A 14,292-nucleotide genomic window follows, 5' to 3' on the forward strand; every position below is an offset into this window, starting at 1 on the left:
TAAGAAGGGAACTTTAAAAAAAATTTATTATTCTTTCTTATTTTATATGTCAATCCCAGTTCCCCCTCCCTCCCTCTCTCCCTTCCATGCCCCCTGACCCCCTCCCATCCCATTCTCCCTCCCACTCTACGTGGAGGGTGATGCCTTCCAGGAGGGGTCATCAAAATCTATCAAGTCATTTGGGGTAGAACCTAGGCCCTCCTCCATGTCTCTAGGTTAAGAGAGTATCCCTCCATAGAGAATGTGCTCCTAAAGTCCTTTCATGCACCAGGGATACATCCTGGTTCCACTGTCAGAGGTCCCTTAGACTGCTCAGGACTTCTCACTGCGACCCATGTTCAGGGGGTCTGGGTCGGTCCAATGCTGATTTCCCAGCTATCAGTCTGGGGATCCATGAGCTCCCCTTTCAATTAATGTAATTAGTCATTTATGAGCCCACTGAGTATGGTGTAAGATTCTATACCTTAGGCTGTTGGTCAGTCTCTTATTTCTGTGGCTTTCCACTGGGTATAACATTTCATAGGAATCTGTGTATGTGGTTCTCAGAGCCACGAGTCAGGTGTGTGACTGACATACTACTTTGTTGTTTTTATGCAGAAATAACCATGGCAGTGTTGCGGATTTTGAAGTTTTTCACCTCATGACCAGGATTTTGGATGCCACTAACAGTCTGTGTTTCCCACTACCACCTGGTGAGTCTTGGCTCCTTGGTCGTTTGGTGTAATAAAGTTGTTTTTCACATGGTCTCCAGATAGTAGCACCCTGAATTTGAACCTGGTGCCCGTGTGTCAGCAGCTGCCTCTGGTGAAGGATGGCCTTGAGGTTGGTCTCTGTTGACAGACCTCCCTGACTGCCAACTCCATGGTTGCCGCCTCTAGGAAGCTGTTCCAGTCAGCCCTCATGGGCATGTCCAGCCAAACTTGGGGAACTTTCTCCTCCAGCCTCAGGCCTGCTTTACTGTGTGGAGGAGCCCAAAGGCGAGCATAACGGAGGGAGTGGTCTGGCTTGATGTCCAGTTTTAGGATGGCCCTAGTGCTTGGAGGTTGAAAATGTTTCCAGGATTTTGAGAACAGACTTAGTTAAAATTCTCTCTCTCTCTCTCTCTCTCTCTCTCTCTCTCTCTCTCTCTCTCTCTCTCTCTCTCTGTGTGTGTGTGTGTGTGCGCGCACGCTTGCATACACATGAGCACACAGGCGCAGTTTTTCATGTAAGTGACATTGGATCAGAATGTGTGCAGTAACCATTTTATGCTGCCAGCTAATGTATGAGAAATGAAATCAGTTACAAACACTAGTAAGAGTGGAATGGGATATTTGCATAGGTCTAACGATGTAAGAAACGCATAAACTCCTGTTTGCCATGTATCTCTGCCTTGTGTTTACTATGTATTTTTTATTATAGGAAGAATATCTAACATGAAATCAACTTGTAACATAGTTACAAGTTGCAGCATAGCATTGCATAGTAGCTCTGTAGAGCTTTCTTACCTCACAAACAGCCTCTCCTCACAGTCCATGGACCGCAGCTTGCCTTCCCACCTCCCAGCCGGGCCACCACCTTTCAGTTGTTTCTGATTTTGCTTTAGACCACTCTTACAGACTCATGTAGTATTTGTCTCTTCTGTGATGGGCTTATTTTAACCTCCATGCTGCCCTCTAGATCCACGCATTTGTCATAGATGACAAGATTTCTTTCCTTTTAAAGCGGAGTAACGTTATGTTTGTATATTTTACATGTTATTTACCTGTTTATCAATGGACATTTACATATCTCGGCTAGTGTGAAAAGGTTAATGAACATTAGTATACTAATCCCTGTATATGTCTTGACTTGAATTCTGTAGGGCGCCCAGAAAGATTATGGGATCATATGCTGCTTCCATTTTTAGCTTCTTGAGCGTGTTCATGCAGTCTTCCTCAGCAGCTGCCTCATTTTATAGTCCCACCAACAGTGTGCAAGGCTTTGCGCTTCTCCACACTTTTCCCAACACTTAAGCCCTCCCTTGTTTGGACCCTGAGAGATGGGAGGTAATACAGATTTCTGCTTTACAAGTATTTTGTCCCTCATTCTGTAGCTGCCTTTTCACTGTTACTTTCTTTCCTTCACCCCTGAGCTGCTAACCCCATCCCCTGCCACATTGCACGCTCAAGTGGCTGAAGATGGCTTCAAACTTTTGCAGACAACACTGGCCTTGAACTCCCCATCCTGATCCTCTTACCACTACTCCAAGTGCTGGGATTATAGGTGGCTTTTCCTTTGCTATTAAATGCTATTTTCTTCATATGACAAGGGAAGAAAGGGTGAAGTGGCACGTGTGTGTGTGTGTGTGTGTGTGTGTGTGTGCATGCACGTGTGCACGTCTGTGTGTGAAGTGTGTCTACAATGGGTTAATGTATGCATGTGTGTAAGGGGCTTGCTTTTCAAGTCTGTAGTACTAGTCAGAATTGAGTTCCAAGCACCAAACACCTAAATAAAAGAAGGGAGTGGCAAGCGGAGTTTTGTTTATTTGTTTTGATATTTCTCTCCCTGGCTACAGCAAGCCAGCAGCCCTGGAGGACGAAGATTAATTGGGTGAAACCGATGGCCTGTTACAGCACATGTACCCTGCTCAGAGATGACACACACACACGAGGTCATGAATAGGCCACTGCACTTGGGACCGTACCAGTGAAGCAGACGGAGGGTCACTGGGATGTTCAGCATGTACACAGGATTGAGGAGGGAATTATGAATTCTGTTCCAGGATTCATGATTTAGTATAAATGCTTTTTCAGGAATAATTTTTGACTTTATTAGTCTGGGAAAGAATTTCTAATTCCACATGAAAATATTAGTGTTTGGTTAGTAATACTATAATTTGTTTTGACCTTGTGAACTCAGTCTCTTTTAGCCCATTCTCATCTACTTGAGGACAACATCTGCACATCATCTGGTCCTCAAGGTTGCCAGGAATTAGGACTGTCCCTCTGCTCATGACTTACATGTTCAGAGAGAAAATGCCATGGTTTCTCAGAACCCAAATCCCATTCACTGAGCACTGTTTTTTTCTGCCATATATATATCCTTGAGAGGAGACAATGGTCCTCTGTCATCCCTGCACCCAGTCAGTTGTTAGACATGTACATATCGCCACGGGACCCTTCCTATGCTGGCTAGTTTTAGAGTCATCTGAGAGGAGGGAACCCAACTGAAACACTGCCTCCATAAGATTGGGCTGTAGGCAAGCGTATAGGGCATTTTCTTTATTAGTGATTGATGGAGGAGGGTCCATACCATTGTGGGTGGTGCCACCACTGAGTAGACCTGGCTTCTATAAGAAAGTAGACTGAGAAAGCCAGGGAGGCAAGCCAGCAAGGAGCACTCCTCCATGGTCTCTACATCAGCTCCCACATCCAAGTTCCTGTCCTGTTTGAGTTCCTGTCCCTATGGCCTTTGATGTTGAACTGTGGTAGGGAAGTGTTAGAGAAGTAAATATTCTCCTTCCCAAGTTCCTTTGATTGTAGAATTTCATCACAGCACTAGAAACCCTAACTAGGACACTTCCATTCCTCTTCATTCCCCCTCAGTGCCCCCAGTCCCTCTTGTACATGTCCAGGCCACAGTGTTCCTATGCTTGTTGACAAAGTAACATTACAAAGGTAAAATTCAGTTCTTTTATCATGTTCAAAATCTTTCAGTGTCCCTTCAAAGTTTCCAGGATTGATAAATTCCCTGATAGCATTCACCATTGGGTCCATGTTATATGTACACATAGAAATGGTCACATGTAAATATATGCTCATTTTTATGATGAACCAGTTGTTACCTTTACCATACTGCAAAGTGAACAAGAGTGGTGATGGTCACTATTTTGTCCATTATCCTACTACTCACCCCTGTCTGCTGTGTGAGTGTGTTCACCCCGTCTGTCTGGTGTGTGAGCATGCTCACCCCTGACTGGAGTGTGAGCGTGATCACCCCTGACTGCTGTGTGAGGATGCTCACCTCTCTCTGGTGTGTGAGGGTACTGAATAAGCTTACTTTGTCCAGACTTACCTGAGAATTATTGCTTTCTATCAACAGATTTCACTTCAAATGTTCATTTCATGTTCACGCTGTTCTGTTAACTCAGCTTTAGTCACTGAGGTAGCACGATCCTCTTCTTTTTTTTATTTTTTTTATTTAATTTTATATAACAAAGTCCAATTAAATGAAAACAAACATTTATACACAATATTTGGGAATTTGGGCGTCGTTCTTTCCAAACTACTTCCTGCTGGTAAGGGCGCTGTCTTGGGGGATTTGAAGAGGATTCAGATATCCTAGCTGTAGTCTGTAGGGCTGTTTTGTCCAGCTGTTTAGAATGTAGGATCAGCTTGTACTCTGTTTCAGGCGGTCTGGCGTGATCAAACCACATTAGTCTGGAAGGAATCCACATCTTTTCATTTTCTGTGGAAACAAAAATAGAAATCCTTTTCCCCAGTAACTTGTTCTTCAACTTAAATTTTGGAGTCAAAGCGTTTTTTTTTTTTTTTTAATTTATTATTTTACATGTCGATCCCAGTTCCCTCTCCCCCCTCTTCCCTCCCCTCCAGCCCTCCCTCCCTCCTTCCCTCCCTTTTGCCCTCTCTGCCCTCTCACATGCACTCTAAACACCCTCCCCTCCCAACCCCCACCACAATACCATATGTAGGGGAATGCCATCCAGTTGGGGTCATGTAGATCTGACAGGTCCTGTGAAGTAGGGACTAGGGCTTCTCTCCTATCTCTAGAATAAGGCAGTTATCCCTCCATGGGGGATATGTTTGCAAAGTCCTTTTGTGCACCAGGGATACATCCTGGCTCCACTGTCTGAGGTCTCTTAGACTGCTCAGACTTTCTGGCTGAGACCCATATTCAGGGGGGTCCGAGTCAGTCCCCTGTTAGCTTCCCAGCTATCAGTGTAGTGGCCCTTAGCTCCTCCTTGTTCAGGTAAGCTGTCTCTATGTACTTCTACCGCATGGTCTTGTCCTCTCCATCTGCTTCTGGGTTCTAGTTCGACTCAGTGTTTATGTATGGGTGTTTGCTCCTATTTTCAACAGGCATTAGTTGAGTACTCCATGGAGAAGTTAGTTGTGGATCTCACTCTCCGGGAAGGGCATTTATGATAGCCTTTCCACGGGAGCTGAGATTGTTAGTTGGGAGCAGTCTTGTAGTTCCCTCGACCTTTCTTTGTGTTCAACTTTATCTTCAAACCAATATTGGCTCCCTCTTTTATGTTCTCTCTCTCTCTGTCTCTGTCTCTGTCTCTCTCTCTCTTTCCTATTTTCCATTCCTAACCAGGCTCAATCCTCCTGGTCGCACATGCCTTCCCTCTCCTCCCTCTCATTTTCTCCTACTTCTCTCTCCATTAGCTGTCCTCCCCCACTTTACCTGAGGTCTGGGGGACTTGTCCCTTCCCAGTTCTGTGAGGGACTTTATATGAATCTCTTAGAATACAACTTGTATCCTAGTTCCTCTGGTGATATGAATTATAGGCTGGTGATCATTTGATCTAGTTCTAAAATCCATATATGAGTGAGTACATACTGTGTTTCTCTTTTTGTGACTGGGTTACCTCATTCAGGATGGTTTCTTCAAGTGCCATCCACTTGCCTGTGAATTTCAAGATACCATTATTTTTTTCTGCAGAGTAGTATTCCATTGTGTAGATGTGCCACATCTTCATTAACCATTCTTCAATTGAGGGGCATCTAGGTTGCTTCCAGGTTCTTGCTATTACAAATAGTGCTGGTATGAACATAGTTGGACAGATGTCTTTGTTGCATTGATGTGAATCCTTTGGGTATATGCCTAAGAGGGGGATTGCCGGGTCCTGTGGTAAACTAATTCCCATTTTCCTGAGGAACCGCCATACTGATCTACAAAATGGCTGTATGAGTTTGCACTCCCACCAGCAGTGGAGGAGTGTTCCACTTTCTCCACATCCTCTCCAACATGAGCCATCACTGGTGTTTCTAATTTTAGCCATTCTGGCAGGGGTAAGATGGTATCTCAAAGTTGTTTTAATTTGCATTTCCCTGATAGCTAAGGATGTGGAGCATTTTCTTAAGTGTCTTTCAGCCTTTTTGATTTCCTCCATTGAGAATTCTTTCTTCAGTTCTGTACCCCATTTTTTAATAGGGTTATTTGGTGTTTTGTTGACTAGTTTCTTGAGTTCTTTGTATATTTTGGAGACCAGCCCTTTGTCGGATATAGGATTAGTGAAAATCTTTTCCCAGTCTGTGAGCTGCCATTTGGTCTTGTCAACTGTGTCCTTTGCCTTACAGAAGCTTCTAAGTTTGAAGAGGTCCCATTTGTTAATTGTTGATCTCAGTGTCTGTGCCCCTGGAGTTATGTTCAAGAAGCGGTCTCCTATACCAATTTGTTCAAGGGAACCTCCTACTTTCTCTTCTAAGAGGTTCAATGTGGCTGGATTGATGTTGAGGTCTTTGATCCATTTGGACGAGTTTTGTGCATGGCGACAGACATGGGTCCATCTGCAGTCTTCTACACACCCTCATCCAATTGTGCCAGCACCATTTGTTGAAGATGCTGTCTTTGTCCCATTGTATAATTTTAGCTGTTTTGTCGAAAATCAGGTGTTCATAGGTGCGTGGATTAATATCAGGATTTTCAATTCGATTCCATTGGTCTACCTGTCTATTTTTATGCCAATACCAGGCTGTTTTCAGAACTATAGCTCTGTAGTAGAGCTTAAAGTCAGGAATGGTGATGCCTCCTGAAGTTCTTTTATTGTATAGGGTTGTTTTGGCTATCCTGGGTCTTTTGTTTTTCCATATAAAGTTGATTATTATCCTTTCAAGGTCGGTGAAGAATTTTGGTGGGATTTTAATGGGGATTGCATTGAATCTGTAGATTGCTTTTGGTAAGATTGCCATTTTTACTATGTTTATCCTACCTAACCAAGAGCATGGGAGGTCTTTCCATTTTCTGGTATCTTCTTTAATTTCTTTCTTTAGAGTCACAAAGTTCTTATTATGTAGGTCTTTTACTTGTTTAGTAAGTGTCACACCAAGATACTTTATGTTGCTTGTGGCTATTGTAAAGGGTGGTGTTTCTCTGATTTCTTTCTCTGCCTCTTTGTCGTCTGAAAAAAATAGGGCTACTGATTTTTTTGAGTTTATCTTGTATCCTGCTAGTTTGCTGAAGGTGTTTATCAGCTGTAGAAGTTCCCTGGTAGAGTTTATTGGGTTGCTTATGTAAACTATCATATCATCTGCAAGTAGAGACAGTTTGACTTCTTCCTTTCCCATTTGGATCCACTTGATCTCCTTTTGTTGTCTTATAGCATTAGCTAGAACTTCTAGTAAGATATTGAAGAGATATGGAGAGAGAGGACAGCCTTGTCTTGTTCCTGATTTTAGAGGAATTGGCTTAAGTTTCTCTCCATTCAGTTTGATGTTGGCAGTTGGTTTGCTGTATATTGCTCTTATTATGTTTAGGTATGTTCCTGTTATCCCTAACCTCTCCAATACCTTTATCATGAAAGGGTGTTGAATTTTGTCGAAGGCTTTTTCAGCATCTAGGGAGATAATCATATGGTTTTTCTTTTTCAGTTTGTTTATATGGTGGATCACGTTGATAGATTTTCGTATGTTAAACCATCCCTGCAATCCAGGTATGAAGCCTACTTGATCATGGTGGATGATTTCTCTCATGTATTTTTGAATTCGTTTTGCCAGTATTTTATTGAGTATTTTTGCATCGATGTTCATCAGGGATATTGGTCTGTAGTTTTCTTTCTTAGTTGTGTCTTTGTGAGGTTTGGGTACCAAAGTAATTGTGGCCTCATAAAAAGAGTTTGACAATAAACCTTCTGTTTCTATCTTGTGGAACAGTTTGAGGAGTAGTGGTATTAGTTCTTCCTTGAATGTCTGGTAGAATTCTGCACTGAATCCATCTGGCACTGGACTTTTTTTCGTTGGAAGGCTTTCGATGACTGCTTCTATTTCATTGCAGGTTATAGGTCTATTTAAGTTGATTGTCTGTTCTTGATTTAATTTTGGTAAGTGATAGTTATCCAGAAACTTGTCCATTTCCTTTGAATTTTCAATTTTTGTGGAATACAGATTTTCAAAGTATGACCTGAAAATTGTCTGGATTTCCTCTGTGTCTGTTGTTATGTTCCCCATTTCATTTCTGATTTTGTTAATTTGCATGTTCTGTCTCTGCTTTTTCATTAATTTGGATAAAGGTTTGTCTATCTTATTGATTTTCTCAAAAAACCAACTCTTTGTTGCATTGATTTTTTGTATTGTTTTCCTGGTTTCTATTTTGTTGATTTCAGCCCTCAAGTTGATTATTTCCTGGCGTCTACTCCTGTGGGATGAATTCACTTCTCTCTGTTCTAAGGTTTTCAGTTGGGCTGTTAATTCTTTTATGTGACTATCCTCTGTTTTCTTCATATGGGCACTTAGTGCAATGAACTTCCCTCGTAGCACTGCTTTCAAGGTGTCCCATAAGTTCGGGTATGTTGTATCCTCATTCTCGTTGAATATTAGAAAGTCTTTAATTTCTGTCTTTATTTCTTCTTTGACCCAGGAGTGGTGCAATTGCACATTGTTAAGTTTCCATGAGTTTGCAGGTTTTCTGCTATTTGTGTTGTTGTTGGATTCCAATTTTAAAGCATGGTGGTCCGATAAGATACAGGGGGCTATTCCTATTCTCTTGTATCTGTTGAGGTTTGTTATGTCTCCTAGTATGTGGTCGATTTTAGATAAGGTTCCATGTGGAGCAGAGAAGAAGGTATATTCTTTTGTCTTTGGATGGAATGTTCTATAGATGTCTGTTAGCCCCAGTTGAGACATAACTTCTGTTAATTCTTTTGTTTGTTTGTTGAGTTTCTGATTTGTGGTCCTGTCTAGGGTTGAGAGTGGTGTATTGAAGTCTCCCACTATAAGTGTGTGAGGTTTTATATGAGCTTTGAGTTTTAGTAGTGTTTCTTTTACGAATGTGGGTGACTTTGTATTAGGGGCATAGATGTTCAGAATTGAGACTTTGTGTTGATGGATTTCTCCTGAGATGAATATGAAATGACCATCTTCATCTCTTTTGACTAGTTTTGGTTTGAAGTCTAACTTGTTAGATATTAGGATAGCTACGCCTGATTGCTTCTTATTTCCATTTGATTGGAAAATCTTTTCCCAACCCTTTACCCTGAGGTAATGTCTATCTTTGGAGCTAAGATGTTTTTCTTGTATGCAGCAGAAGGATGGATTCTGTCTTCGTATCCATTCTGTTAGCCTGTGTCTTTTTATAGGTGAGTTAAGACCATTAATGTTGATGGTGAGTAAGGTCCATTGATTGTTGATGCTTGTTTGATTTCGGTTTGTTGTTGGCAGTGGTATTGTGAATATATTAGTTCTGCTTCACCCTAGGTTTCTGGTGTAGTTGGTTTATCTGTTGCCTACATTTTTTTGGGTGTAGTTACCTTCCTTGGGTTGGAATTTTCCTTCCAATACTTTCTGTAGGGCTGGATTTGTAGATACATATTGGGAAAATCTGGTTTTGTCATTGAATATCTTGTTCTCTCCATCTATATTGACTGAGAGTTTTGCTGGATATAGCAGCCTAGGCTGGCATCCGTGTTGTCTTAATACTTTTAGAACATCTATCCAGGACCTTCTGGCCTTGAGGGTTTCCATGGAGAAGTCAGGTGTAATTTTGATAGGTCTGCCTTTATATGTTACCTGTCCTTTTTCCTTCGCTGCTCTTAATATTCTTTCTTTATTCTGTATGCTAGGTGTTTTGATTATTATATGTCGAGGGGTCTTTTTTCTTTGGTCCAGCCTATTTGGGGTTCGGTATGCTTCTTGTACTCTCATGGGCATGTCCTTCTTCAGATTTGGAAAGTTTTCCTCGATGATTTTGTTGAATATGTTTTCAGCACCTTTGAGCTGGGCTTCCTCACCTTCCTCTATGACTATTATTCTTAGGTTTGGCCTTTTCATGGTGTCCCCACATTTCCAGGATGTTTTGTGTTAAGGATTTGTTGGATTTATGATTTTCTTTGGTCGATGAATCTATTTCTTCTAGTTTATCTTCTGCGCCTGAGATTCTCTCTTCCATCTCTTGAATTCTATTGGTTTTGCTTGTGTCCGTGGTTTCCGATTTTTTGCCCAGCTTTTCAATTTCCAGCTTTCCTTCCATTTGTGTTGCCTTTATTTTCTCAATTTCGGTTTTCAAGTCTTGAACTGTTTCCTTCACCTGGTTAATTGTTTTTTCTTGGCTTTCTGTACTTTCCTTAAGGAATTTGTTCATCCACTTTTTTGTTTGTTTTTTCCTCCATTTCTTTAAGGGATTTTCTCATATCTTCTTTGAGGGCCTCTATCATTTTTATGATGGTGATTTTTAAGTCGTACCCTTCTGCTTCCTCTGCTTTGTTGTTGTGGTCCATTCTAGTTGGTGTAGATTCCCTAGATTCTGGTGGTGTCATGTTTGTCTTTCTGTTGTTAGGTGTTCTCTTGTATTGCCTTCTTCCCATAGTTTCTTCCAGTAGGTGTTGGTGGTGTCTCTTCCCTCTCTCTATGGTCCTTCCCTGATGGGCTTATGTGGATCAAAGATTCAATATCTGTAGCTCTGTGTGGTCCAAGCTCTCTAGGTGGTTTCTCTCTTGCAAATAGCTGGTGGAAGAGGAAGAGGTCTGGGGTGGAACTTGAGAAGTTTTTGCAGGGTAGTGGGATCTCACTGGAAACTGGCGCTCTCCAGCTGAGACCTCGTTCTTTGGCAGGGGCCCGGATTTGGGGGTCAAGGATCTTGCCCACAGGAACTCCCAGTGGGCCCGCAGAGATAGGCGGATCTCTGGGAGGGGCCCGGGACTCCAGCAGAGGACTGGAGGCGGGGTCAGAGACCAAGCAGGTGGAAGTTACAGGTGGTCCCGTGTGGATAGTCAGGTCTCCTTTGTTTGGAGTTGCTCCGAGAGGTCTCCGTAGTAGGGTGGACTGTTGGCTCCACCCTCTGTCCCTGTGTTCAACCAGAGCGGCAGGACTGTAGGTGGGGTAGGGCACAGGGTGGGGGGGTGTAGGCTGGAGGTGGGGATGGGTGGGGGTGTATCAGAGCTCCAAGGGTGCTCTCAATGGGGCACGATCCTCTTCTTAAGAACTGAGGCTATAATCCCATACCCCATTCAGGCAATTCCAACCTTTTGCTTACTATTAATAGGATATAGGGAAGTTTCTCAGCTCCTATGACTCTCAGTTTTCCTATCCATGAAATGGGAATCTATTTGTTGATCCCTCCTGGAAAGCATCACCCTCCCTGTGGAGTGGGGAGGGATGGGATGGGAGGAGGGTCAGGGGGCATGGAAGGGAGGGATGGAGAGAGGGAGAAGGAACTGGGATTGATATGTAAAATAAGAAAAAATAATTTTAAAATATTAAAAAAAAGAAATGGGAATTGTACTTGATAGTGCTGGATGTGTCACAGGTGGGCCAGTGTTCACTTAGAGCCTGTCCAGTGTTAATCACGCTGTACCATGTGCTGGGCTCAGTACACCATTCTGTTCCTCTTCATAGCCCAGAGGGGAAGATGAGTGGCTCCATTATAGGGAAGGAAGGAAATTCAGAAGGGCCAGTTACTTAGTGCTGGTCATCTAAGGTGACCAAGAGTGCTGATGGCCATTACTTGGTGTAGGTCTGCTCTGCTGCATTTTCAGCACACTAAGTATAGATCATTTCAAAGATTCCCAAGATGCTGACATTCCAAAGAGGGGTTTTCTTATTCTCCTGGATCTGGAGTTTTCTTCCATGTGTCTTGCTTTTATTCATTGTCACTGATAGGGTGAATGGTGCTCTGGGGTTGTAGCCCTACTCATGAGACTTGGGCTTGAGAGAGAGAGTGCAAGTCTTTATTTCTACTGAATTCTTGCAGGGTTCTGATCTGGTTAAGTCATCTACATTTCTTCTTTTCTACAATCTAGTTCAAGGAGAATCCAAAATTCCCTATGAGATGACCAGAGAGTGGGCATACAAACTATTGCCATCTGGTTGTTGTTCTTTACCCTTCAGCAAAATGGTTCCCATCCCAACAACCTTTTAGCATGGGTCTATGGAGTTTGATGATCGCTTATGAAGGATAGTGAGATATTAGCCATGAACCATATAGCCAGTGTGACACTTAGTTGGAGACACACAGGAAGGGGACTTGGACCTGGTTGTAAATGGGTCAGCTGACCCAGACCCTAAACACAGAGCTCAAAGCTTCATTAATATTTGTTCTCTCTGGAGCCTGGAGGTGTTGGCTGTACATGTCTGCTTCTGCTTCACCCACTCCTAGGTTTCCACTCCCTGCACATGATTCTTGGGGTGCACTGTCTCCCTTTGTACAACTTGCTGCACTACATTGATAATGGGATGCTGTTGCTCACTGAGACGGCGGTCACAAGGCTTATGAAAGGTAGGCAACTCCAAGTTCAGCAGAGGTTGGGTTTTAGGCAGGACAGCCTCAGGGCTGACCTCTGGGTAAGTGACACACAAGGGTCCAGCTACACTCAGAAGGGTCCCATGCACAGCTTCATGTTCTGCAGTACACATTGAAGTTCCTTTTTTCTGAGACAGGGTTCTCTGTGTAGCCCTGGCTGTCCTAGAACTCACTCTGCAGATCCACCTGTCTCTGCTTACCGAGTGCTGGGATTAAAGCCATACGTCACCACTGCCTTGAAGTTCTTATTATTTGAACATCTTTCCCTGGGCCCTACCAGTTCTTAGTACAGCCCACTTGCTGGAACCATCCTTCAGGCCAGTTGAAAGTGCTTTAGCCCTTCAAGAGGCCCAGAAGAACTTCTGATTCCAAACACTGCCCTTAGGTTTGTTTTTGCATATGAGAGTGAAAAGAGACTGAGAGACTATGAATTTGTTTTTCAAGAAAGTATTACAAATGACTTGCTTTTAGCTAATTCATTTTGCAATCTCAAAATTAGACTTTTGAAATGCAAAAAAAAAAAAAAAAAAAAAAAAAAAAACAAAAAAAAAAAAAAAAAAACCCAAACTGAGAGATACAGTGCTTGTGTTAACTGTAATCCTCATGTAAGTCATTCATGCACATGTTTTGTTAATGTTGTCAGAGCATTTGCCAGTCTTCAGAGAACCTTGTTTTGTCTTAATGAATACAATTTCTCAGTGGCTGGCAGCTGTTACAAAATAAAAGACCCCTTAATTCAGAGTCACAGGTAAAGCTTTGAAAACATCACTAGCTGTGAAGATGGCATTGGGACATCTCAGGAGGAAACATTCAGGATTTAAAACTTGCTGAGGTATTAAAATAGATATCTTTGTCTTGTTTGTTAATCTCCAACTTTGTTGTAGATCTGGACAATTCAGAGAAAAATGAAAAGCTAAAATTCAGCATCATTGTGCGGCTGCCTCCGGTAATACTGAAATTCCCTTCCTCTCAAGCCTCATCCACCCTCCTTCCATTTGTCTCCTCTGAGGTCTTTTCCTTGCTTGAGGCTGGGCCTGTTGATTGGTTTCACTTTTCAGCCTTTCCACAAAATCCACCCACCTCCACCTTCTGCACAGGCCGTGCTTCTCTGGTGCTGCGCTGTGTTGGCATGGTGCCTCTCTGCGGATCACTTACCCAGTTCTCCTCTTAGGAAACCACACTTACATCAGAGCTTGAGTAGAAAGGAGAGCACGCAGGAGGTCAGGAGGCTCTGAAAAGCATTTCCTCCTCCTGTCACAGCTCTGAGCATGGGCAGACATTACCAGGTCAAAAGAAGAAAACACGGGAGGGAAATGTGAGGCCAGCATGCCTTGCTCTTTTGTAGGCGATGTTAGCTTTCCGAGTTGGAAACATCATGAAAACATGAAATTCCACAAGGTCCTTCAGCCCTCTGACTTTGCAAACTTCCTGACTCTAAGAGCCTGACCAGTGTGCTGTCTACATACTGAGAACACTGGGACCTTTGGCAATGGCCACCCTCTGTCCGTTGGCTTTCTGGACTTGGTGGTCTTGCCTTGTAGTTGTTACTCCTGGCACAGGCTTCCTGAGAACACTGTATCCATCCTTCCCATGGCTCTATCTCTCCGAGGTTCCCAATGCTGGCCTTTTTGAAGGGTATTTAAAGTTCCTAGGGAGATAACGGAGGAGAAAGCAACAGAAACACACACACCACCTTTAGTTTCTGGTTGGAGTGTCACTCCATTGCCATACTCACCCCTAGCTTTGAAGGATCTCAGATTCAACATCATTTCATGAAAAAAGGAACTTGGCACACTGAGGTAAAATTTGCTCTCCTCAAGCTGAGGAGAGCTAAGGGTATTCATGAAAACTTCA

At 42.9% G+C, this 14,292-nt stretch overlaps 1 protein-coding gene across 2 annotated transcripts in view; it reads left to right on the forward strand.

Annotated features, from left to right (window-relative positions):
- The window catches only part of Gsap (gamma-secretase activating protein), a 107,957-nt gene that overhangs the window by 92,185 nt on the left and 1,480 nt on the right, over window positions 1-14,292 (forward strand). For both annotated transcript variants that reach the window (XM_051174820.1, XM_051174821.1), the window contains 3 exons: window positions 598-692; window positions 12,295-12,414; window positions 13,323-13,384. In XM_051174820.1, the coding sequence (XP_051030777.1) occupies window positions 598-692; window positions 12,295-12,414; window positions 13,323-13,384 (277 nt within the window). The remainder of the gene's footprint in view (window positions 1-597; window positions 693-12,294; window positions 12,415-13,322; window positions 13,385-14,292) is intronic.

This window comes from Phodopus roborovskii, unplaced genomic scaffold (assembly GCF_943737965.1).
Source record: "Phodopus roborovskii unplaced genomic scaffold, PHOROB, whole genome shotgun sequence".
NCBI classification, from domain to species: domain Eukaryota; kingdom Metazoa; phylum Chordata; class Mammalia; order Rodentia; family Cricetidae; genus Phodopus; species Phodopus roborovskii.